This window comes from Phyllostomus discolor, chromosome 5, assembly GCF_004126475.2.
Source record: "Phyllostomus discolor isolate MPI-MPIP mPhyDis1 chromosome 5, mPhyDis1.pri.v3, whole genome shotgun sequence".
NCBI lineage: Eukaryota > Metazoa > Chordata > Mammalia > Chiroptera > Phyllostomidae > Phyllostomus > Phyllostomus discolor.
In genome coordinates, this window is record NC_040907.2 from 57,795,954 (window position 1) to 57,823,413 (window position 27,460).

The 27,460-nt window shown below is 34.8% G+C and overlaps 1 protein-coding gene across 8 annotated transcripts in view; it reads right to left on the minus strand.

Annotated features, from left to right (window-relative positions):
- Nucleotides 1-27,460, minus strand: part of ZZZ3 (zinc finger ZZ-type containing 3) — a 101,414-nt gene that overhangs the window by 7,788 nt on the left and 66,166 nt on the right. For 7 of the 8 annotated variants that reach the window (XM_036026306.1, XM_028513561.2, XM_036026307.1 and 4 more), the window contains 8 exons: nt 20,387-20,525; nt 14,841-14,988; nt 14,630-14,745; nt 14,046-14,117; nt 12,763-12,864; nt 9,980-10,075; nt 7,852-8,004; nt 1,130-1,264 (listed from right to left, as the gene is read on the minus strand). In XM_036026306.1, the coding sequence (XP_035882199.1) occupies nt 1,130-1,264; nt 7,852-8,004; nt 9,980-10,075; nt 12,763-12,864; nt 14,046-14,117; nt 14,630-14,745; nt 14,841-14,988; nt 20,387-20,525 (961 nt within the window). The remainder of the gene's footprint in view (nt 1-1,129; nt 1,265-7,851; nt 8,005-9,979; nt 10,076-12,762; nt 12,865-14,045; nt 14,118-14,629; nt 14,746-14,840; nt 14,989-20,386; nt 20,526-27,460) is intronic. The other variant, XM_036026305.1, reaches the window with a different exon arrangement.

Below are 27,460 nucleotides of genomic sequence, written 5' to 3' on the forward strand. Positions count from 1 at the left end.
TATCCCGAAAACATCCCTCCCTACTCCCCATCTTTTTGAAAAATTATCTTCCACAAAATTGGTCCCTGTTGCCAAAAAGTTGGGGACTGCTGCTTTAGGACAGTTTAAACCCCTTAGCAAAATTTCCAAGGCACTTCAATAGCTCCTCACTACTTTCCAATATGCACTCTAGTTGTGTTCAACTATGTTACTTATATAACTTCTTTAAATTCCTTAAGATGAAAACAGACTAAGTAAGCGCAGAAACTGAGTCTGTCTTGTTTACTGCTGAAAGAGCCTGAAACATAATGAGTATTTCAAAATTTAGTGGAATGAATAAATGTATTTCTACTAGTCTCTGAAAAAAGCAGCAAAGATAAATGAATTTGAAAGGAGAAAGAAATTTCTGATCCATGAACAATAGCAACAAAAGAGAAATACTCCATGGGTACATGAATAAAGATGTCACACACACGTGGACATACAGGCATTTAGCCATAAAACAGAAGAGAATCCTGCCATTTGTGACAACATGGATAAACCTAGAGGACATTATTCAAATTAAAATAAGCCAGACAGTGAAAGACAAATGCTACATGATCTCACTGATAGGTGAAATCTAAAATGTCAAATTCAGAAAAGAGAACACAACAGGGCTGGGAAACAAGGGCAGGAAAAGCGGGGAGATGTTGGTCAAAGTGCAACAAACTTTCAATGATAAGATAGTAAGTAAGTTCTGGAGACCTAATATACAAAACATGACATTTAATAATAATTTTCAAGTATACAGCACTGGAAATTTGCAAACAGAGTGTATCTTAAGTGTTCTCCCCACACAAAAAAGTGGTAACTTTGCGAAGTAATTTTATTTATACCTTAAATACATACAATTTTTTGTCAATTATATCTCAAAAAAAGAGAAATAACTAGACAAAAACTTCTCATCTCACATTTTATCTTGAAGTATAGACACTTGTGTGTCTGTCTTTTAAAACTATAGCACATTACTTTATATAAACAAACAGGACAAGAGCTATATTTACATTTACCTGTATGCTTGAAAGTTGTGGCATTTAAAGCTCCAAGACTACCTAAATATCTCTTATCATCCTTTCAAAAATTAAATAAGATTATAGTAAGTAGTATTTACCTTGAAGCCCACATGTTGTACAAATCCACTTTCAGCTTGCATTTGCTGAAGTTTCTGCTTCTTTAACTTTTTAAACTGTAATAGTTCCTTATATTCAGGTAAATTCCTATACATGATAGGAATACTTTCTTCATCCTATCGAAATAAGACAAAACAAAACATCAGTTTGATAAATAAAATGAACTAAATGTAAGAACAGTGATATAGAATATTTTCTATCAACAAGATTTTTCACTTTAAAGGTACCTCATCTTTTAGAAAATTACAAGCACAGAAAATTGGTGTTGCTATTAGCAATTTTCAGACTCGTGCTCTTGGAAAGCTTCTTAATGCAAGAGTAATACGGGATTGTAGTATGCTACCTTGATAATGCAAGTACCAGGGAAACATGGCATGATTCCCACCTCTGTCTTACACTAATGCAGCCTCACTCCACCAGGACACATTTGTGGCTACTTGAAAGCACTCTGATGCTTCCTCAGGTAAATAAGACTTTTTACTAACAAGCAAACCAATCTCTGCTTGCTTTTTGTTCTGTACTCCCAATGATCAAGGCATTACATTCCTCTCTTACTCGAGGGGATGAAATAAATCACAAAGATGAGTAATAAAAACCATATAAAGATATGAAGCTGAAGTTAAAAGATGAGCCACTGCTTCCTATTCTCCCAATTTATTTGTGCTGTCACCCAGAACCTTTTCTTTCTTTGCTACCTCATGACTGATCCCATGGTCACTAATTTCCACAACACTCCTAAAAGCACACGCAATTCACTGACCCCATATTTTATCAATTCCCAATCCTGGACCAGACAACCCTTGCCCCTCTCATCCCTCTTGTTCTCCATACTACGTATTATTAAACTATGGTGTTTATTTTACATCAAGGAAACTGGCCTTTATAGGAATTATAACATTTGTCCAAGGTCAAATAGTTAATTAGTTGTAGAGTCTGATGATATGAACCCGATTTGTCTGACTCTAACTCCTTACAAATTTAGCAGCCTGAAGCCTAAGTAAGAGAGGCTTCCTTAAATTTTCACTGTCATATCTAATCCAACAAATTCTGTCACTATTTAACAGTTTTTAATACCTCTCTCAACTTGGCCATCTATAGCATCCATTCCCTCCTCTGCCCTGATCATTACTTAAAATTTTCCAAAGGCTTCCTGACTGTCTATAGCATCATATTCAAAGTCCTTAGCTAGGTAAAAGATTCTCTACAATCACACATCATCTCCCATAAGGTCTCACTATCTTCCATTCATTTCAAATTCCTGTCAGCTGAAGGTATTAAATAATAGCTACTGCGTTCCTATGTCACCACTTAGACAACATAAGTAATCTAATAAATGTGTACCATTAATAAATATGTGACCTAAATAAATAATGCAGTAAGCAATTTTATAATGAAATTTATTGAATTCAGATACTTTAAGCAAATACAAAGTAAAAACTCTGCTACATTTTTTATTTTTAAATTTGCATTTTTAAGTCTAAGGATATTATTGAATTTGGTCAACAATACTAAGATTAAGAGAAGTTAAATTACCTCACACCCATTAGGGTGGCTATTATCAAAAGACAATAACAAACAGACAGACAAACAAACAAACAAACAAACAGAAAATAATAAGTACTGGCAAGGATGTTAGAGAAATTGAAATGCCTAAGCATTGTTGGTGAAAATATTGCAGCCAGTGTGTAAAACTGTGTGATGGTTCCTCAAAAATTAAACCAAATCACCATGTGATCCAGCAGTTCTCTTCTGGCTATACTCAAAAGAAGTAAAAGCAGGGACTTGAATAGATAGTTATTTATATACCTGTTCATAGCAGTATTCACAACAGCCTAATGGTTGAAGCTATCTAAGTATGCACTGACAGATGAATGGATAAACAAAGTATGGTGTGTATATATAATGCAGTGTTATTCAGCCTTAAAAAGGAAGGAAATGATACAGAGACATAAAATACACATTGGTAGTTGCCAGAGGCTGGAAGAAGGAGGGAATGTTAAATGAATGCAGAGTTTCAGTTTGCAAACTGTAAAGAGTTCTGAAGCTTGCATGGTAATATGAATATACTTAACGCTACTGAATTGTATACTTAAAATTGGTAAAATGGTAACTTTTATATTATATGTATTTACCACAATTAAAAGTAAAAATTCCAAAAAATTACTCAACCATAAACAGACATTCTAGTTCTAATTATTTTAAATTTACATAGAGGGGAAATAAACTAATGTCAATGGTGCTAAAATGCACAATTTAAATCTAAGGAAATATATACATGTAATCACATTGTCTTAGTTCTTTTTTTTCCCTGGAAAGAGAAATTAAAATCTGCAAATTTTACCACTACAGGGTTCATGAATACAGTAGATGCCCCTTATCCCCACTTTTGTTTTCCATGGTTTCAGTTGCCCATGGTCAACTGCAATCTAAAAATATTAAGTGGAAAAATTCCAGAAATCAGTAATTCGTTAAGTTTTAAGTTATGAGCCATTTTGAGTATCATGATGAAATTTCACACCACCCCTATCCATCCTGCCTGGGACATAAATTATTCCTTTGTCCAGTGTATCTAAACCATATATATGCTACCTGTCAGCTAGTCGCTACTAGTAACTGTGTCAAGTATCAGACTCTTACAGTATTGCAGTGCTTTTGGTTAAGGAGCCCTTATTTTACTTAATAACTGCCCCAAATCACAAGAGTAGTGATGGTGGCAATTTGGATACGCCAAAGAAGCTGTAAAGTGCTTCTTTGAAGTAAAAAGGTGAAAATTCTCAACTTAATGAGAAAAGAAAAAAATTTCCTACACTAAGGTTGCTAAGATCTGCAGTAAGAACAAATCTACCTATGAAATTGCCTACTCTGTAAACTCAACTTTATCACAGGTATGTACATACAAGAAAAACCACAGTATTTATAAGGTTTGGCACTATCCTGTGGTTTCAGGCACCCACTGGGGGAAAAAGGGGTGTCCTGGAATGTATTCCCTGAGGATAAGAGGGGACTACTGTATACATTTGAACAACTATTTTAAAGTAATCAGGATAATTTGAACTGGTGTTCATTTAAAAATAAATAAAGTCAACCAAACAAAAGTTAAATCTACTATATTATATTTTGCCAATGCTCTCAAAGTGTACTTCTTTTAAATATCCTGCCACTACTCTTCACCTGGCTAAATTTTATTGATCTTCCAATTGCCAGATTGATTGTCACTTCCTCAGGTCTCCCATTTAAACTCCCAATCTAAATTAAGTACCCCTTAAATAATTATGCTAGAACATTTTTGAAGCACTTTTTAAAATCTGTAATTTATTAATATAAGTATACATTTATCTCCTCTCACAAAACTAAAATTTATGAGAGCAAAGATATAGATATTCTGTTTACAACTACAGGTATTTAGCTGAACTCTAGCAGAGCCTGATATATATTAAGTATAAATAAGTATTTCTGAAATCAATAATTCTGAACAAATTTAAAGGACACATGGACAAAAACTAGGGGGAGGGTGGTAATGGGAGGGAAGTGGGGAGGGTGGGGAGGGTGGGCTGGATTGGGAGTAAAAGGGAGAAAACTGTACTTGAACAATGGTTAAAATAAAATTAAAATAATAATAAAAAAATAAAAAAATAATTCTAATAGTCACAAAGTATAAAATTACATAAAAATGGCACATCCTAAGACATAGCAGGTATCAGTCATTTCAAAACACAAGTTAAAATAAATTTTTTAAAAAAGGACAGACATTTTACAATAGTTTGATACCAAAAAAAATACAATCAGTATTTGATTAATCTAAAAACAGAACAAAGACTTACTTTTATCTGATGATTTTTCATTAAAATCTCCTTTTCCCATTATTACATATAACCAGAGTTTAAGAAAGATATAAGGTAATCTTTATGTCCTTTAAGTAAGGAATCAGAATCATGTTAATTATTGATAAAATGAATTTCAGGATAAAAAAATAAAAAATATTAACAGCAATAAAAATAAATAGCTATAAATAAGAAGTGAAATTGAAATGAATTAACCAAATTAGCATCCAGCTGATCAAACAGAGAGGAATTATTCTAAGAGGATTTAAAAAGTGTTAATTTGACTTTACTTCTGCAGTGGGATATATATCCTGAAGCAAAAAAGAACTAAAAAAAAAATCTTTTTTTCACTGAACATATTGATGGTAGCGTTAGTATATTCTGAGACTTTTGTGAGCAGTGTAAGATGAAGACAGTGAGTATTACAATGATAATGGGATCTTAAGAGTGGGACAAAGGAGATACATATGTAAGATCAATAAGGGAAACTAAAATCCCCATAATTTTTAAGTTGGATTTGAAATAAAAATATGACCTTATGATGTGTTATCTTTGAACAAATATATAACTCATTTCCCAGCTTAGGCCACTAAATGGGCCTAGAAACAATGATCAACAAAATAGCAACTAACATTCCCAGAGTAAGGAAATATACAAAATGACCCATAACTTCCTTGACATACCAGACAGTAAAGAAGCTATCAAAGACTACTGGAGTCTTGTCAAAAAATTCAAAATCCAACCTGAACAGGTTACTACTATCAATGTACTGAAACATAATTAAATATATTTAAGTCTAACAGTTCTTAAGAATACAAAATTAAAAAACTCAGTCATTTTCAGAGAGTATTAGAGAATAAACTCATTTTTCTATTATTATTATTATTATTTATTTATTTTTAGAGAGAAGGGAAGAGAAAGAGAAAGAGATGGACAGAAACATCAATGTGCAGTTCCCCTTATGCACCCCCTACTGGGGACCTGGCCTGCAACCCAGGCACGTGCCCTGACTGGGAATAGAACTGGTGAACTTTTGGTTCTCAGGCCCAAGCTCAATCCACTGAGCTTCAACCAGCCAGGTGTAGCTCATTATTTTAAAAAGAAGAAAATAGCTCTGGCTGGTGTGGCTCAGTTGGTTGGACAGTCATCCTGTACATTGAAAGGCTGTGAGTTCAGTCCCTGGTCAGGGCATGGACAAGAGGCAACTGTCAATGTCTGTCTGTCTGTCTGTCTCTCTTTCCTTCCTTGCCTCCCTCCCTTTCTCTAAAAATAAATAAATAAAACCTTTAAAAAGGTAAATAAATTTAAAAAATAAAACCAATAAGCATATCCTCAGGTGAGGTTTAAAAAACAAAAACAAAAAACAAGAAAATAAGAAGAATAATTAGGCAGTAGTCCAAGCTGTTCTAAAACTGCCCAGTGTTGCCCTGGCTGGTGTGGCTCAGCTGGCTGGAGCCCTGCCCAGTAAAACCAAAAAGTTGCAGGTCAATACCTCGTCAGGGCACATACCTGGGCTGTAGATTCTGTTCCCAGTTGGTGCACGTCTAGGAGGCAACCGATAGATGTTTCTCTCCCTGCCTTCCCCTCTCTCTAAAAATCAATAAGCATGTCCTCAGATGAGAATTTAAAAAAAAAAGAATTCTAAAAATAAATTTTTGCCCTGGCTAGTGTGGCTCAGTGGATCAAGTGCCAGCCTGAGAAGCAAAAGTTTTCTGGTTCGATTCCCAGTCAGGGCACATGCCTGGGTTGCAGGCCAGGTTCCCCGGTGGGGGGAGTGCAAGAGGCAACCATGCTCTGATGTTTCTCTCCCTCTCTTTCTCTCTCCCTTCCCTTCTCTCTAAAAATAAATAAAACCTTTAAAAAAATTTTTAAATAAATAAATAAATAAATTTGTCCAGTGGTTTCCATGTTGGTGGATGGGATTAGATTTCAAAGCATTTTTTTTTTCAGATTACTAAAGTAATAAATGTTCACTATAATAAGCAAGGAGTACAGGTATCTTATACATATTTAAAAAACAAAAACGAAGCTCCTTTCAACCTTACCTTACTTCCTTTCAAATAACCAGTATGAATAGTTTAATTGTGTATTTTTCCACTTCCCCTCCCCTCCCCTAGTAGTTATACTGCCTTTTTGTATATGTACAGTAATCAAACAGTTGAGGAAAAGGATTTACTTTATATTCTCAATAGTAAGTGAAGATCAAAGAATATCACTATTTCATAACATCTAATGAATTTACAGATGTAGGCAACAATTGAAGGCTGCTATTTTAATAAAAAAAAAAGAGAGAGAGAGAGATGACCAGACTGATGAAAGTACACATGGAGTAGTCCTGCCTACCCTAACAAACAAGAAACCTTTGTCTGATCCATTATCTAGACTTGTCGATTTACAGAGATTCAGGGAACAGAGAAAGAGATTAAATGACACCAAGGAGAGGCAAATAATAAAATCCACATGGTGGCAAATCCTACAAGACAAATGACTCAGTTTTTCAACAACAAAAACAAAAAAGTTGTGAGCTGCTAAAAGGAGAGAGGGAAGAAGAAAATATACTGCAATTTAAAACTGGGAAAATGTGAACTGACAAAGTTGGGATGGGTAGGAAATACAGATGAAAATAAGATTGCCATAAATCGATCATTGTTGAAGTTGGGTGATGGGTACATGTAGGTTTATTATACTATTCTATTTTACTTATTAAAAATTTGACTTGTTAATGTAAAAAAATTAACTCATAAAGTTGACTTGTTAATAAAAAAAAATAAACCAACATTCTCTGAGGAATAGAATTAGAAAATCCAAGTGCTCTCATTCTGTATCCTAATCTGTACAATGAATAGATAAATATACACAAATAGTATAAACAGATAACTTACTGATGCCTCCTCAACAGCAGTGTTCATATGGCTATGAAAACAAGATCGGTCATCATCTTCATCCATGTATACTGGTGGTTCATGGGAAGTCATAAAAGTGGAAGGTTTAAACAAATGCTTATTAAGGGGATGCTGTCGTCTGCTTGTTGAAGACTAAATGAAAAAAAATTATAGTGGAAACAGTGGGTAATCATTAAAAGAGTCAAGAAGATAAAAATATAAATGTTACTTCAACTCTATCAATTAGAAGAATCTCACCTTTTCATCATATTCTTATGCAGCTGTTTTTTGTTATTTGAATTTTTAAACCACAATTAGCCTTAAACCACCCCCCCAAAACCAAATGTAGAGGGAGCACCCCAACAACAGAACCACATGCTTATTACTCAGCTTATCTTTGTATCCCCAGCACTTATCACTTGGCATTCAAATACTGAACTGAGCTCTTCTTACGGTTCTTATAGAAATTAGGGAGGGAATAAAGTAGCCTAAGCCAGAGAGAAGACTATCAAAAGTTTCTACAACATGGTCAATGTCTGAAAATAGTACTTAACATTGATTTACTGCTTACTCAATCTCATTTAAGCCCCACATCATTCCTATAAAGCGATTATTATCACTTCATTTAAGATAAAAAAAAACAGAGGCACAGGGAGGTTGAGCTGCTTGTGCAAGGTGTTGCAGCTCAATAGTGGTAGAACCAACACCACAAACTAGGCCCATGTAATGCCAAAGCTCTCACTCTAAACCACTATGCAGAATGCCTTTCCGTTAGCCACAAAGAATAACCTCAGCTACATGGAGAACCATTATTCCGGTTTCAAAATTCAAAGTCTAACCAAAGTAAGGAATCACTGTGGGCTGTATCTCTACAGTAAAAATGTCTGCTAATTTAAAATTCTTTGCATCCAAAGGAGGAAACATATTTAGGTTTCTTTATTTCTTTTATTACTATCTAGTCTTAGCTGTGATTATATAAGGTACACAATACATCTAAGGTTAACTTAAAAACCAACCAAAAATTACAGTTGTTAAGTTGAATGTTGGTTATTAAAGTTCCAATACTCCAAAGTTATAGTATGGCCTCTACATATGTAATATAGATAATGTTAGTATTTAGGGGAAAACAAAATCCAGGTTATTTAAAACAACTGACAAATTAAAACAAGCTTCCAAAACTTGTTAAAAACAAAATTTAGAAAACATGGAATTGTATAGACAATATTCTTAACATAAAATTATGTAAAATAGCTTCAATAAGGGTTACAGCATTAGATACACTCTTAACTTCACTTTATTGTGAAGGATGGCAGTGGTGGAGGAGGGGAAGCATCAGGATTATTTACTAAGGAAATAAAATTAGGCCATTATTTGCTTTATTTTTCATAAGTAAAGCATAAAAACAAAACAAAACACCTGGCTACAATTTGATACAGCACGTTCTATAGGAAAGGGGCTGTAGCTCTTTCACTGGTGGAGACAAGCAGAGAATAATGGACATGGCCTGCGATGAGAATGACAGCATCAATGGTTCCTGGACTTAACAGCTATGTGAGCAATTTACTCAACATATCTTAAGGCTTAGTTTTCTTACCTATAAAAAGGTGGTACAACAGCACCTGGTCCAGAGCAATCAATAGTGAGAGTAACAGCTAGCTACTAACATTATTATCAGTAAAGTGAAGGTGGTAGTATTACTTATACTCCTAGAATCATGGTGAGGGTCTTAAACATTTCTATTCTTGAATTTAAGGCACATATCTAATAAATGGAAACTTACTGTATTTATTAAAGAGACAAACACCCTAAAAACTTTATCATCACAAAGGCCTTTTGAACATATGAGTACATTCAATCTAAAATCTTTTAAGTAGCTAGCACTCATTCATATAAACTAACCTACTCCTAAGAAAATAATGAACAAACATCATTAGAGCTCACTCATTTAAACTTAGTAGCAATAAGGGAATCCTATCCTGTGTTTATGTCCCATGTAACAAAACATTTAGAATAAGTCAAATTTTAAAAGTAAAACTGTGTTCTAATGTATATACTTTTACATAGCAATTCTGACTTTGGTAAATTTCATCTAAGATCTAAGATTTATTTTCATCTATTTTCTTCTTACCTTTTTGGAGTATATATATAAGTTTGGTGTTCTGCCTGGGACTGGAATGCCAGCTTTAGTTAGTTTTATGAAATACTTCTGTACTCGGCTGGCAACCTAAGGAAATATGAAAAGCCTTTTAGACTTCCGGCAAGATGGAGGAATAGGTGGACGCACCGTACCTCCTCGCACAACCAAGAACAGAACAACAATAATTTACAACAATGATTTGCAGTCATAATATCAGAACTGTCAGAGGATTTATCTAAATGGAAGTCGGACAGCCAAGAAGTTGAAGTAGACCCGTACATCCAGACTGGTAGGGGACCACGAGCCGAGCAGGCGCGCGTAGGTCGGGGGAAATTTGGCGCAAAGTCGGCGTGACAGCCATCCGGGGCGCAGGAGCGCAGCGGTGCAGCGGTGATCCCTGAGTACGCAAGCAGCGGCTGGGGGAATCAGTGGGGCAGAGATTGTGGACTAGGGCAGAGCTCACGGCCCAGAAGCCCAGGGAAGTGTCTGGCTCCAGGAGTACGGAACGGTCGCCATTGATCCCTCCTGTCCCCACTCCCGCCCCTGCCCCCACGTATAACATCACAATCTAGCGACTGGGGCGCCCAGCCCCGGTGAACACCTAAGGCTCCGCCCCTACCATAACAAGAGCGACCAGACCGGAGAAAAAATAAACAAATAAATAAAATAATAGGAGAAACCGGGAAACACATAAGACATGTTTCCAGCAGAACAGATCAGTCCCCCAGGACTCATCCTTTTGAGTGACCAAGAAATAGCCAATCTATCAGATGCACAGTTCAAAACACTGGTGATCAGGAAGCTCATGGAACTGGTTGATTTTGGATGCAAATTACATGAAAAAATGCAGATTACCATAAAAGGGATGCAGGAAGACACACGGAGGACAGCCAATAGTGAAAGGAAGGAATCTGAGTCTCAAAACAACACAGTGAACCAGAAGGAAGATAGAATCAACCAAGCAGGAAAGTATGATGAAATAAGAATTCAAAAAATCGAAGAAAAGCTTAAGACCATCGAGGACACCTTTAAACGCTCCAATATACGAATTATAGGGGTACCAGAAAGGGAGGACCAACAAGTGGAAAAGTTATTTGAACAAATAATAAAGGAGAACTTCCCCAAACTGGCAAAGGGAACAGTCTTCCAAGAAATCCAAGGAGCGCAGAGAGCCCCAAAGAAGTTGGACCCAAAAAGAAACACACCAAGGCACATCATAATTACATTAGCCAAGGTAAAAACGAAGGAGAGAATCCTAGAAGCAGCAAGAGATAAGGGGACAGTCACCTACAAAGGAGTTCCCATCAGACTGTCAGCTGATTTCTCAAAAGAGACCTTACAGGCAAGAAGGGGCTGGAAAGAAATATTCCAAGTCATGAAAGACAAGGACCTACATCCCAGATTGCTCTATCCAGCAAAGCTCTCATTTAGAATGGAAGAGAAGATAAAGTGCTTTTCAGATAAGGTCAAATTAAAGGAGTTCATCATCACCAAGCCCTTACTCTATGAAATGCTAAAGGGACTTATCTAAGAAAAGAAGATAAAGAAAAGACATGTATAGTAAAAGGACAGCAAACTCACAATTATTAACAACCACACCTAAAGCAAAACCAAAAGAAACTAAGCAAACAACTAGAACAGCAACAGAACCACAGAAATGGAGGGCACATGGGGGGCTAGCAGTAGGGGTGGGAGGAGGAGAGAGGGGGAAAAGGTATAGAGAATAAGTAGCACAGAATGTAGGTTGAAAATAGATAGGGGAGGGCAAGAATAGTACGGGAAATGTAGAAGCTAAAGAACTCGTAAGTATGACACATGGACATGGACTAAAGGGGGGGAACGTGAGTGGCAGAGGGGGTACAGGGTGGAGGGGAGTGAAGGGGGAAATGGGACAACTGTAATAGCATAATCAATAAAATATATTAAAAAAAAAAAAGAAAAGCCTTTTAACATAATGCTAAGGCATGACAATACCTGAATAGTTTTTTGTTTTTGTACAATTTTGAAATTTATTTAAGTGTATATGCTTTCCATTAAAATTTAAGTCCCTTGAAAGCAGGTACAGAAGATCCTGAAGGATTATCAAAAGGATTCACTGTGAAATGTTCTACACTTATTCATTCTATCTTATACCATTATGTATTCCCTTTCTACTGGGTCATTTCTATTAGCATAGAAGTCTATATATAATAACTGAATAGTTTTTAAAATTTAATATTTATGTGTGTATCTAAATGAATGCTAACAATTTAAAATTTATCATAAATCTAGAAGCAATTTTAAACTGCCACAAGAAACTTACATTCTAAAAATATTTGATTCCAAAGCTAAACACCTATTTCAGCTTGTGAATATATATACTTATAACATAAAACATATCTATTAGTATTGATGGGAATGTAATAGAGAAAACTGCCCCCCCCCCCCTTTTTTTTAAGAGACAACCAGGGCTGAAGAGACTAAGGTCATGTCACAAATATACTTCTATAGTCTAAGCAAAAAGTATATAACTAGTGCACAATAAAGCATTCAACAAACATTAAGTCCATCACATTTTTTATTTTTTAGTATTTATTAATGATCCAAAGCAGGATTATCTCAAGTTGTTTCTGAAACCAACACAAAAATATGCAATGCTAATTTAAAACCTTACATTCTATAGCACTCTGTAGCTAAAAATGATGCTGCAGATCTGCTGCTGTGGGCTGCATTATTCTTCATTAAAAAAAACTATGAAAAATGTACCAACACTATGGGGCCATCTCTTCAATTACCTGTTTTGCTGTCCTATTGCCCAGTTCATCTGCTATCTTCTGCCAGCGCCGAGATTCTACTTCTTCAGGAGGGTATTTCAAGAGCAGCTGTTCAAGCTTTTTCTAAGCCAAATCCAAGACAACATTTAAGAAAGTTTAATACCAAGTATCTAAATAAATACATTCAGATTTCATTTTAAATTATAGTATTTCCTCCCCAACTTTGGGGAGGGTAGGTGCCAGAAATATTCATGGTAAGAAAAATTTCTCATAAACAACTTAAAGACTTCACAGAGAAAATGAGTTTAGAGAATAAACCTACAGGAGACCTTACAACGATTTTCTATTTACTTCAGTAAAAAGACAGCACAAAAACATTAATTAATATTTTACACATCTTGTTGTTTTCCCTCTGACCAACTTTTCTTGTTAGACTATGTTTAAGCTTACTCCTATACATTTCACAAAAACATATAAATTCATTCAGCTTTAGACAGAAAAAGAAACTTTTCCTTTCTTTGTGTGGTCCTCCATTAAAATATTTGATTTTAATATTCTGACCTATTCCTAAATTCTCCCATAGTCCTAAAGATACAGAATAATTTGGATGCTTGAAGTAAAAATTCTTAAGCTTTTAATAATTCATTACAGTTTGGGATTAATCCTCACTAGACAGAAATGTGCCTCAAACCAGACCCACAAACAATCCTAGCTATGTGGCAAAATGCAACAGAGCACTCTGACCTGGCTTTGTCAATTTTCCTCCACACAAAAACGAGAATTCATATTGAAACACATCTTAACTTGGCCCCAAGTTTTTCTCTTGCCAGAAACTGCATTACAAAAATTTTATTCTATCCACTTCACTACCTTTTTTTTTTTTCCTAAAAATTTTTTAGTCCTCACCCAAGGACATTTTTTTCATTGCTTTCAGAGAGAGGAGGAGAAAGGAAAAGAGAGAGAGAAACGCTGATGCAAAAGAGAAACACCAATTGGTTGCTTCCCACACATGCCTGTACCAGGAATCAAACCCTCAACCTCTTGGTTACAGGATGATGCTCCAACCAACTGAGCCACACTTTTTCAATCTCCCTCCCAAAACCTAGGTTCCTTCTTCAAACATCATCCCAAACAGGATTTCATATATTCTCAAAACCCATAATTCTTGAAGTGTGAGAAAAGTATACAGAAATAAGTTTAAACATTTTAAATTCACAATGAAGAGGGATTATATACAATACATACTTTTTCCATAATCTAATCTTAAATTTTTTTAACCTACACAATTTAGAAATATCTATTACCTGTTCTTCAACAGTCCACAACTGGTTAAAGGTTTCAGGTTTGGTATCATCACAAAGACGTCCTCTTATCATCTACATATAAAACAAGGCTTTTGTCAAAGACAAAATAATAAAGACTACCCCTTGAGATAGCCAAATAATACAAGGTATGGAACACTTTTATTAATTTCAAAGTATTTTAGTAAATTTATTTTTAAAATGTGTACATTTTATTTTTTAGAAAATGTTTTCATATTCTTTTATTTCATTTGGTTTTATGAAATAAAACCACTATACAAGGCATATTACATGTATTACTCATTTAATCCTTACAACAACTCTACAACACAGGGAATATTAGTCATATTTTATATGAGACAACTGCAACTTGGAGACCTTAATATATACATATGACATCTGAAGTTCCGCAGCTACAAGGGTTAGAGTTGGGATTCCAACAACCCAGGTTTCTATTAACTTCAAAGTTCATGTCCCTGCTATCTTCAGTGAATGAATGCTTGAATTTTAACAATACAAATCACAAAAGGTTAAAATATTTTGTCTACAATTCAAATTTCCCTACTCAAACACTCTATACTGCTTACTTGAGGACGACTGTTTGAGCCTTCTGGACCATCACTCAAAGGCAACATAGAGTATGAAAGGGACTCTCCATCCTTCTTAGGATCTGAAGGACTTTTTGGTCTAGCAGGTAAACCTACTAAAAAACAACAACAACAAAACCCACCATGTGTAGGATTATTAAAGCAAGACTTTGTTGTATTTCTCTACTCAAATTCATGTACCATTTCTTACCTTTATCAAAAACTAGTTTAACTCTCCTAGTATGTCTTTTACGATTTTTAAATTCTCTTTCAAAGTTCCCAAGGCTATTGGTATATTGGTCCCATACAATCTCGGGCAATTGAACAACTCTCTGTGGATATGGAAGACCTATATCAGCCTGGAAAAAATAAAATAAAGTAGTCTAAATTGAATTAAAGAAATTATCAACTATTGACAAAATTCAGATGATTCTAAATTGAAATCATCATCAACTGGGCATTTCTAGCCACTCTTGAAATCCAATAGCCAGTGAAGTTAAGATAATGTACTCTAAATATTGAATGGTAAAGTTGATAGCAATAAATAGAAGAATGAGTTTTTAACAGAACATAAGCACTCTTTTTACAGTTCTAAGGCTGAACTATACTGACATATTGTACATTATCACTAAGACTTTAAAAACATAACTAGCAAAGCAAAGAAAGGTTTTAAGGTTTAATACAACCATATGAAATATTATACTTGACTGCAACAGTTTATTTTAAATGTACCACCATGAATTATTTTCACAATATATATTTTACCACATGTAAAAAAATTATGACATCTTGAGAATTAAAATTACACCTTTAATTTACTTGCAATTCAATTACTTTACCAACCACCTTTAGAAAAGTCATTAGTTGTCATAATTACTACAACTAGGTCACTGTGATCAATATCTTTTAATAGCAATTTGGGTTTCACAGGTAGATGCTTTTGTCAATCCTCATAGAATGATAATTAGGATCTGTAAATTTCATTGTGTGAAAATGTTATCTTTAAAAAAGTTTCAAAAAGAATTCTAGTTAATAGTACACATTCTACAGTGTTTTGGTATAAAGTGTTATGGTATATGACTGCAACTTTGAGATACATCAAAAGCGTTCTATCTGAAAATAAGATGGAATGATGGATTGAAGGACTGACAGATGTGTGATAAAGCAAGTATAGTAAAATGATAATTGCAGAATCTAGGTGGTAGATATGTGTATGTTAACTAATAACAATACCGTCAACATTTTGGTGTACTTAGCATTTTTTCGTATGACACGAAGGAAAAAAAATCCGGTCGTAAATTATAAAAACTGAAAAGCAAAATCTACTTTGTGACACAGAATGCTTAATTTTTATTTTGCTTATACATATTACATTACCACAATCATTATCATAATAGAACCTATAAGTTTAAGGATCCACTTCTGCAAAATTAGACTGTCTTCTCTAGCAGCAATGGTAATATCAAAGAAAGCTAACAAGCCGTAAATGTTCCCTGCATTCTATATACTAATATATACCATAAATTTCCTCAATTTTAATGAGGAGTTTCTGGATGCCCACTAAAACAGATCACATGTCAACTTAATAGGGTAAATCTAAATAAAACAGGCAAATTAAGAATACATGAATAAACACAGAAAAACAAGAGTCAAACATCTAAAGTAAATCCAGTAGAAAAATTTCTTTCCAAGGAATGTCTTTTATAAATACTCAAGTATCTGAATTTAACATACACCTGTAAATTTTTTTTGTAAAAAATTCTTAAGGTGCTCTGTATCATAACTTTTTCTGAAATAAAATACAAGGAAAGTCAGTTCTTAATTAAACCTGGATTAATGTTGTGATGGCTGTGTATGGTGCCAGGTGGGTGCTAGAAGTATTGGGGAACCTTTGTAGAGTGTGTAATTGTCTAGCCACTGTGCTGTTACACCTTAAGCTGATACAAATTGTATTAAATGTGAACTATAATTGAAAAATAGAATTAAAAAAATAAAAGCATATTAAAATAAATTAAAGAGGAATTATGCTATTTTAACTTAATCAATTTAAGTACATTAAAATAGTAACATTGTTTTGTGGGGTATATTATGTATGTAAATGTAAAATTGAAGACAAGCAGTACAAAGGACGAGGAGCAGGTAAACGAAATTTTATTGCTGCGAGATTCGTACATTTTATGTGAAGTATAATAACGTTAATTCTAAGTAGATTATAGTAATGGAATAGTGGACATGGAAATCTCTAAAACAACATCGAAAAAAAATATAAAAGGGATGCTAAGGGGCCAATAAAAGAACTAAAACCAAATGTTAAAAAATGTTAATTACTGACCTAAAACAAGATAGAGTAAGAGGCAAAGAAGAACACAAAACAAAATAGTTGGGACAACTAGAAAAATAAGATGGTACTGATAAATGGACAAAACACTTCAATTAAAATGCACAGATTGACTGACTGGCTTAAGCCCTGGCTGATGTGGCCCAGTAGATTACCAGCCTGCAAAGCAATGAGTCGCAGGTTCAATTCCCAATCAGGGCACATGCCTGGGTTGTGGGTCAGTCCCCAGTAGGGGGCATTTGAGAGGTAACCACACACTTGATGTTTCTCTCCCTCTCTTTCCCCCTCCCTTCACCTCTCTCTGTAAACGAACAAACAAATAAAATGCACAGACTGGCTGGTTTAAAAAGCTGTACTCTAGAGTACTGCTCAGCAACAAAAAGGAATGAACTACTGATACACACACTAGCCTTGAAGAACATGAAGGGAAACTTACTGAATGAAAAAAACTCAAGTCCCAAAAGTGACATCCTGAATGGTTCCATTTATATAACAGTCTTGAAAATACAATGATAAAGATGGAAAAGAGACGGACTGTTGCCAGTAGTTACAGATTGGGAGGAGAAAGGGTGGTAGCTGGGAAGGAGTACCAGGAGCCCTGTGGTGATAACTGTATAGTGTGATGTGGTGGTGGTGGTGGTCACACAAAGCTACACATATGATAAAATTATATAGAAGCACACACAGATCTGAATACATATAAAACTGGAGAAACCTGAAAGAGCTCTGTGGACTGCACCAACATTGCTTTTCTAGTACTGATACTTTACTATTTTAACATAAGATGTTAATATTGGGAGATACTGGGTGAAGGGTGCAAAGAATCTCCCTGTAAATAAAAAGTTGGAAAAAATCAAGACCCAACTACATGCTGTTTTCAAGAAATGACTTGGAATATATCACAAAAAGAATGAAAATAAAAGAATGGACGGACGGACACACACACACACACACACACACACACACGCCCCCCCATACAAAAAGGTATATAGAAAAAAACCTCAAGAAAAAAGAATATTACCAGAGATGAAGAGGGGCATTTCATAATTATAGAAGGATCTGTTCATCAAGAATATATGAAATCCTACCCTGGCTGGTGTGGCTCAGTGGATTGAGTGTTGACCAAATGGTCACTGGTTCGATTCCCTGTCAGGTCACATGCCTGGGGTGCAGGCCAGGTGCCCAGTAAGGGACACTCAAGAGGCAACCACACATTGATGCTTCCCTCCCTCTCTTTCCCCACCCCTTCTCCTCTCTAAAAATAAACATATAAAATCTTAAAAGAAAAAAATACATGAAATCCTGTATGTGTATGCACCTAAGAACAGAACTCAGAAAGAGACAAACCACAATTACACTTGAGGACTTGAACACTCCTCACTATAAAATTAATGAAACAATAAAAAATATTGTTAGAGTTAGAGAAGATTTTAACAACATACAAAGCACATTTATCAAATTGGTATTTATAGAACAGTGTATCATTTTATTCAGCACTATAATGGAGATTCAAGCCAGTGTAGTAGACGGTAAGCTATAAAGAACGGAAAAAAAGAAGTAAAACTATCTTTATTCACAGACAACATGATACGACATCTGAAAGAATCTACAAAAAAGCCTCTGAAGCTAGTAAGAGATGGTGGAATCACAGGACCAAAGGCCAATACGTACAAATTAATTGCATTTTTATGTGCTAGCCACAAACAGAGATTCTGTTTAAAATACAGGCTATAACAGTATCAAAAATGTGAAATGCTTAGCAATAAATTTAACCAAATACGTGCACTACACTAGAACTACACAGTATTACTAGGAGAAATTAAAGAACTAAAAAAATGAAAAGATACCCTGTTTTCATGGATTGGAAAAGAAAAAAACTAAACCTGGAGAGGGAGAACCAGTAAATATCAACTGTACACATTTCTAGTAAATGTGCCTGACTCTGTTTCCAGTCCACAGAGAAAAATGAATAAAATAAAATTAAGGTAACCGATTTTTATTAGTATTTACTATTCTGATACCATCTGTTTTTAGCTGGATCCATTTTAAGTAATCATTGTAATAATATATCTTCTTGCAATAGCAAATTTTTTAATAACAGCAATGCTGAGTCAATAAACACCTAATTGAGCCCCTAATACAAGGAGGATACAATAGGGTTCTAGAAACATTAAAAGTTTAACTAATCAATACATCGATTCTACATCAAGATATTCAGTGTTCTTAAAGCATAAAGGGAAAGGAATGGTTGCCAAGTGAGTATTATAGCTAGAAAAATCCAAATAAATAAATTAATACATCTAAATTATAAAGTCCCCCATCTGTTTCTGTAACACCTGATAGTTAATTTTTTTATTTATATGTATTGATTCCAGAGAGAGAGAAAAAAAAAACAAACCATTAATTGGTTGTTGCCTCCTGTACATGCCTCAACAGGAACAAACCTACAATGTAGGTACACGCCTATACCAGAAACTGAACTCACAACCTTTCAGTGAATGGGATGACACTCCAACCAAGCCACACTCCCAGGTGCTCACAGATCACCTTTGTGATTTCATTAAAAACAGGTAACTAATAACAACTAAAGTTGTCATACTATACAGGCTAGGTTTTTGTTTTTTAGGGTGAAGAAAAGAATTCTTTTTTATAGTTTTTGTTCTAATCCTTTCACACAATGCTGGTTAATATTATGCCTCTCAAATTTACTGAACAATTAGTAGGCCCCTAATTCAAAATAAATACTATGGCATAAAGGCACATCTAGATTACCTCCATATTTATATACCAAAAGATTATTATGAAAACTTGAATCACTTTCACATGGTTAACTGTTAAATATGAAATATCTGTTTTAAGGAAAACAAAATTATAAGGAATTTTTACACTAAAATAAAGTATACTTTAAAATTAAGTAAAATTTATACCTCCATCTCATGACTTGGCTACCATAACATTAAAGACATTTAAAATAGTTTTTGTTTTTATCATCATTGTTTTCTATCTCAGTCTCAATGTGTTGAGAGTTACAAAAGTAACTTGAAACTAAAGGAATTAATAAATCCTGAAGTTTTTTCTCTTTTTTTAGCTTCATTAATCCTGAGGTTAGGAGAGCAAAAAAAAGGGAAAACACTCTAAGATGGTGAAGGTAACAGGAAAAGATCATAAAACTGGTTAGGGAACAGGTCATCAAGTTCCTACATGAGCATCCACATAAAGTTACTAGTTATTTTCAGTGGGATGCATTTTGTGTATATTTGATGGGGGTCAAGGAAGGCAGTAAGTATACTCTGCCTTCAGAAGTACGGCCAATTACAGAAGGGGAAAATTTAAACATTTTTAAAATTATATACCATGTTAAAAACACAAGTTATTACCAAATGTATCTCAATAAATCGTATAAAGTGTTCAATACATACCTTCTTTTGGAGTTTTTCCACAAATCCAATGGGATTTTTTAGTGCTTCTCTCTGGTGTCTGCTTAAACTTTCAAGGTCCTGGACTGCTTGAGAACGTTGAGCCTCAAGTACAGCAATCGTCTGTAATAGTCTCTGGTAACTATAGAGACAAAGAAGAACACCTCACTAAAATTTTCTAATGAAAGCAATAAATAAAAACTGAGTTCAAGCCATAAACTACTATTAAATCACACAGTCTTTTTAAAGTTACCTGAAAGAGTTTAGTAAAACATATTACTGGGAATAAATGAGGTCTTCCTGAGTTACGAAGTACCTAGTCAGAAAATATCAGTTAGAGAAAGCAAAGCCTTATTCCCCCATTTTTAATTCTTGAAGCTTGAAGTATAGAAAAGAAAGTATTTTGACTTTCCAATAATCAAAGCCATCAAGAAACCACTAAATGAAAAAAAAATTAAGACTAGGATTTTAGCACTGGGAGGGATCATAAATTCAGCCCCTCTGTTTTACTCTCCTAGAATAAGGAATCTGAGGTACATTTTCTTGCTCAGTATTACAGAAAACTGTCACATAACTCAACGTGATCTTATGTATCACAATTCTCATTTACTATACCTGTTGATTCCTAAGCATCAAACTCTTTTTTAAAGATTTTAATTATTTATTTTTACAGAGATGGGAAAGGAGGGAAAGAAACATCAATATGCAAGAGAAAACACTGATAGGCTGTCTCTCACGCACTCTCAACAGGGTACCTGGCCTGCAGCCCAGGTATGTGCCCTAAGAGGGAATCAAACCAGCAACCTTTTGGTTCACAGGCTGGTGCTCAATCCACTGAGCCACACCAGTCAGGGCAAGTATTAAATATTTTTAAAGATAAGCCTTATATATTTTTACTTCCTTTCCTATGCAAGTCCATTTGGTACAGCTAACATAACTTCACCCACATGAATCTATTTACTACCTGTCATTATTCTGAAATCTCAGTATGGTACATGCATACTAATTAATCCCACCCTCCCCCGATACCCACTAGGTCCAATTGTCTTGCCTCTCTAAGATCTAACTTCACATATAGATACTCCTTCCATTTCCCACTAGACTTTAACTCCACAATGGCAAACACCATCTGAAAAGTCAAGTTTTGTTTATCTGGTGTGTAGCATACTGCCCAGCATAAAGATGTACAAAAATATTTTTGAATGAACAAATAAATGGACAGATGTTCTGTGCAATAAAAAGTATACTAAGTCTTTTAAGTTCAGAAGTCAGCAAACTAGCAGAAATTTCAAAGGTAAAACAACACAGTCTGAAGTTCACAAACAGAATAAGTGCAACATGACATCAGAATGCTTTCTCAGCTCCCTGCCCCATGTCTTATTCTTGTTCTCAAGTCTCCTGTTAACTAATCCTTGGCAAAATGTTTAGTATTAAGAATAAAAACTGCCAGCAGTGAAGGGCGAGACTCCTCTCAAGGTAGAGATACTTCACGAAAAGTTAGAACTGAGCTGGAAAGCAAGGCTGTAAAGTCACTCCTAGGTAAGCCACAGAGGTTAAGTCCAAACTTGCATTCACTAAACTTCTGTTTGCTTTGAGGTGCATGGAGTGTACAATTCCTGCCTCTGCTGGCTGTTTTTACCCAGCAGGCTCCCCAGGCTCAATCTTAGGGTGATGACAGTGAACTGAATCCTAGAACCTAACCTCTCTATATATTTCACACCGAGAACACCTACCCTGCTAGTTGAATAACCAGAGACTTGTCAGAGCGTCTCTCCAATGTGACTGATTCCTGTTTTTAATTAAGAGTTTCACACTTCTTTATAATCAATATAAAATAATTCTGAATGTCTTAAATTTCAGCAACTGCTGACAGCACAGTAACCATCAGTGAGGAATAAAAATAGAGTTGTGGAAGAAACAAGCAGAGGCCTGAAAAAAGTGCTACAGTCAGCTATTGAAACTAGCAAGAAATCTTGGCCTTTATCTGAAGCCAATAAATTTTAACAATTTTTACTGTATGTGAATTATTCCACAAAATTCTGACTTTAAAAATTCCAACAGAGATGACAAAGAAAGTATAACTTTTCAATCCCTATTTTCCTTCTCTTTAATTAATCAAAATAAAATGATTAACAGATTGAAAGGCCTAAGATAAACATTGGTAAAGGACTTAAAGTCCAGAATAAAACAGTGAATTCAAGTCTTTTGGCCCAGCTACTTTGAATTATTTTCTAGAGTTCTCAGAGACTTCACCAGTAACATCAACACACACATCCCTATACAGAAATGGAAGGAAATCATTAAAAACTTGGGCGACATGTAAATAAACAGTATGATAAACACGTATCTATTTTCAACCCCTCTCATTCACGTACTTTCCTCCTAAGCAAACTACTGGAAGCTGATCCACTCACTGATTAAGAGCAGATTTTTTCATTAATTCAATAATTATTTACTAAAGAGAAGATACGATTTTAAAAACTTCCATAGTTAACACTGTAAATCAGGCACAGAGCTTAGGTATAATAGGGGTATAAAAGGAATTAGATGGGAGTAAACCAGACAGGATTGGCCATGTTGTTCCACTTGGAGGGTCAACATGCAGAATCTATCATACTAGTCTATCCACTTTTTGTTAATGTGAAATTCTCCTCAATGAAATAAAAAGAAATCTCCAACATCGGTCCATATTAATGGAGGACATGACCACTGTACTCCTCCTGGGCTGATAAGATCACTCCTGTACTGTATTTACCTCTGCTTTAAGACAGACAGGTTCATGAACAGATAAGACAGATGAGAAGCTATGTAATATGAAAAATCAATACTATTAACACATTTCCTGAATGTGTCCTATACAGGGTGGGACAAAAAGCAGGTTTATGGTTGCATGGAAAATAATACAATTATAAATCATAATACAAGAACAAACTGTTTCACCTATTCACACCCTAGTGTAAGTGTAAACCTACTTTTGTCACACCCTACATTCCAGACATTATTGTATTTTAAGTGTAGTAACTTAATTCTCACAAATTTTTAAGCTAAACACCATTACCCTTATTTTGCAGGAAACCAAGTTACAGATTAAGAAACCTGCCAAGATAAGACCAACCATTTACTGGGGAGATGTGATGTGAGGAATGGTTAAAGACTCTGAGAATATTTAGCCAAGAAATGAAAAGCTCCAAGAGAAAATTATTTCAATCTTTACTTAACATACAGCTATTTGGAAAAGAAAATAGACCTGTTTCATAGGATGTAAACGATTAAACCAGAATTAAATTGTGATAACCACACAACATGGAAAAAAATTTTGTCTTAGTCAAAACCAATAAAAGTTGGCAGGATTAGCATCCAATCATCCACACGTTTGTACAGAAAATTGTAAGAAACCCCAACACTAAAAATCCCAAAACTCTTTCATTTCAGTGTAAAATGCTACTTTCACTTTTGATGCTCATAGAACTAAGAAAATGAAACAATTTTTTAAATGTGTACACTTTTACAAGGATGCAAGAATAGTTATAGTAAGCTTACCTATGGCAAATATTTATTCATTTTATTTTAAGTTTTAAGTATAAAATAAGACAGCTATAGCTTTTATGTTACGGATATTTAGGTAAAATATCAACACTCAAGTCTATGTCTATTTTCACTATCTTTTGTTATTCAAGTCCTCTTGAATTCTTTATTCACTTCTGTGAATATAAAAACATTTATATGAGGCCTGGCTAGCGTATCTCAGTAGATTGAGCATGGGCTGTGAACCAAGGGGCCTCAGGTTCGATTCCCAGTCAGGACACAGCCTGGGTTGAGGGCCAGGTCCCCAGTGGGGGCCACTTGAGAGGCAACCACACACTGATGTTTCTCTCTCTCTCTTTCTAACCCTGACCCCTCCCCCCTCTAAAAAGAAATAAATAAAATCTTAAAAAAATAAAAACATTTATATGAAAAAGCATATAGGCAAAAGTCCTGATGTCTGGAAGAAAATACCAAGAAATTAGCGATCTACAAGTTTAATTTTGTCATCCAATTTCTAGGCAGTATTTGTACACATATACTGTTAGGGAGGGTAGGAGGGTAAGATTTTATTTTTAACCAGAATCTTTTTCAAGAAATCAGGGAGGTGGGGAGGGCTGGGTCGGTGGGCCGGATGGGAGTAAAAGATTGAAAATTGTACTTGAATAATAATTAAAATAAAATTTTTAAAAAAGTTAGGAATAATAAAAGAAAAAAGAAAAAAGAAAAAAAAAAGAAAAAAGAAACCAGTTCTTCATTTCTATAACAAAAACAACTTTTAAGATTACAGGGCATTTGTAATCTTAAAAAAAATATAGTAAACATTTTTAAAAATCTAGGCTGAGGGACATTCTGCCAAAAAAAACTGGCCTGATTTTTCAAACAGCCATTAAACAATTTCATTAAAAACAAAACAAAAAACCCTATTCTACATCAGGAATCTACAACCTACGGCTTGCCCATTTCTATAGTTTATTGGAATATAGCCACACTCATTTGTTTACATACTACTTATGGCTGCTTTTGAGCTACATTTGAGAGCGAAGTATTTGCAAAGTACAGCTGATCCCCAAAGCCTAAAATATTACTATCTGGTCCTTTAACAGATGGGAAATTTTAGATTATGGATTACCGTATTTTTCAGACTAGAAGACACACCCCCACCCCCCAAATTTGGGAGGAATAATGGTTGTTAATGCTGCTGTTGAGTTCTGTTTACATATGCATTGGTGAAATATTATGTTATTTGTGTTATTAAATATTTTACATTTTTTGCTTCAAAATTTTTTTCCCTATTTTCCTCCTCTAAAACCTAGGTGTGTCTTATGGTCTGAAAATACGGTATATCATTTTATTTTATTAGTGTCAAACTGCTAGGGTGCAAAAAGGCATTTAACATTATGAAGGAGAAAGCCCTTGTTTTTAGGATAGATACTAAAATATAAGGGTGATGAGTCTAAAACAAACCTTTAAATGATTCAACAAAAAGAAGTTTCAAAGTATATGGAGTGAGAAGGAGGATGTGAGAAAAGGAAGACAGAAAACAAATAATACAAAATGTTAAGTTGTTTACTGATGAATAAAGCTGAAGGGCATATGGATGCTTATCATAGTATTCTTTCAGCTTTTCTAAGTTTTATAATTTTCCTAAATAAAAACTGAGTTATGAAGAAGCTACTCATTATGCTTTGCTATTAGAAATCGGCAGCCTGACTATCCTATGAATACTGACTTTGATTAAACACACTGGAAAAAAACCAGAGGACGTGAGGTGACATGAGAATAAATGTTTAAGTTTAACCCCACTGTAAGAAAAGGGAAGTGAATATAGGGAAACTTACAATCAGATGAGTTAACCAATGTTTTCACTTATGTGCACACGTACACAAATGAACACGTGGATGCACTGGTGAGCAGAAGGGGGAGTAAGAGAAAGAAGAGCAAGACATACATTAGACTTCATTTTCAGCATGACAAAACTGTAGTGAATTGGTTCTAAAGAATAACAATCAAACCTAGCTGGTATGGCTCAGTGGACTGGGCACTGGCCTGCAAACCAAGGGATCACCAGGTCAATTCTCAGTCAGGGCACATGCCTGGATTTCAGGTCAAGCCCCCAATATGGGGCATGTGAGAGGCAATCACACACTGACCAATTTTTCTCCCTGTTTCTCCCTCCCTTCTCCTCTGCCTAAAAATAAATAAATAAATACCCCAATCTAACCACATCATCATTTTAATCAACTGTGAAATTTCTCCTTCCTGCAAAATACTAATTAGGTATATACATGATGGAACAGAAATTATTTTTATGTAAGTAGCACACACATTTAAAAAATTGGTTAAAACAGGACCATATAATTGGTCTTTTCTCTTTCATGAAAGGCTTCAAACACTGAAACTACAGGATCTATAAATTCACTAATTCACTGTAAACTCAAAATTCACAAATGACTTATCCCCCACTCTCTGTGAAAATGAAGAAGTCATTAGAAGGTGACAAAAAAGCCTTTTAAGATATTCTACGTTAAAAGAAAAACAAGTATCTCAACTTCTGATAATGTCTTTCCAGGTATAAAGCTTAACTCTGTATTAACTAAAAATGCTGAATAAACACAAGAAAAAAAATATGTACTTGTTCATTTTAAAAGCATTGAAGAACCAGTGATACACTAAGTCTTTTTTTTTATCAACAGGCCAAAATCTAAATGAAGGCATACACTAGGATAGTCAAATGGAGCACAAGACTGCTCTGGGCTTGAGGGCAGGTGCTGAAGCATGCAAGCTTGAGCTCAACTGCCTGGGTTTCATTTGGCCAGGGATCAGAAGGCAAAGCCACCAAAGTAGGCAGTCTAATACTTTCCAAAGAAAGTAAACAGCTCACATTTTAAAATTACCAAGCACACCAGAAAGCAAGAAAGAAAATTAAGAATAAAAGACAAGCTTGAAAACAGATATAGGGAATAGGAAGCTATAAAAACTGAGAATGTAGGAAACAACAAAAACTGAGCATGTGGCTTTGAAAAGGAAGCAAATTCAAATTAAAAAATGCAATTAATATGAAAAGCTCAGTGAGAACAAATTTCCACTTCCTAAAAATGCAGACAAAGCAAATTCAAATAAATCCTTCACTAAGGATATGCTGGAAAAAAAATATTTAAATCTCTTAAAAGCATCAAGAGCTCATGATTCTCTTAAAAGAGCTAAGAGAATCATGAGGTATTACTAGGTCAAGATCCATGAGAAGAGGGAAACTAGAAAGTTAAAACACTTTGGGGAACTTTTGTCTTGGAGCAAGTTACTTATCCAGAAGAAACGGCTGAGAGGCTGAGCAGTGCTTCTGATAGCTGGGAAAAGTAGATCAAAGTTGGAGTCAAGGTCTAACCAAGGGTAGAGGTCCCAGGAAACCCACCTATGCTTTGGCCTGGGATCCTAAAGGACTACAGCGTAGGAATAATGAGACAGAAAGTAAACAGCCCTCTCAGAGCATTAGAATACCTCAGTTGGTAATTAACTAATAAAACTGAAGATGTACATATGAAGACATCCCACATA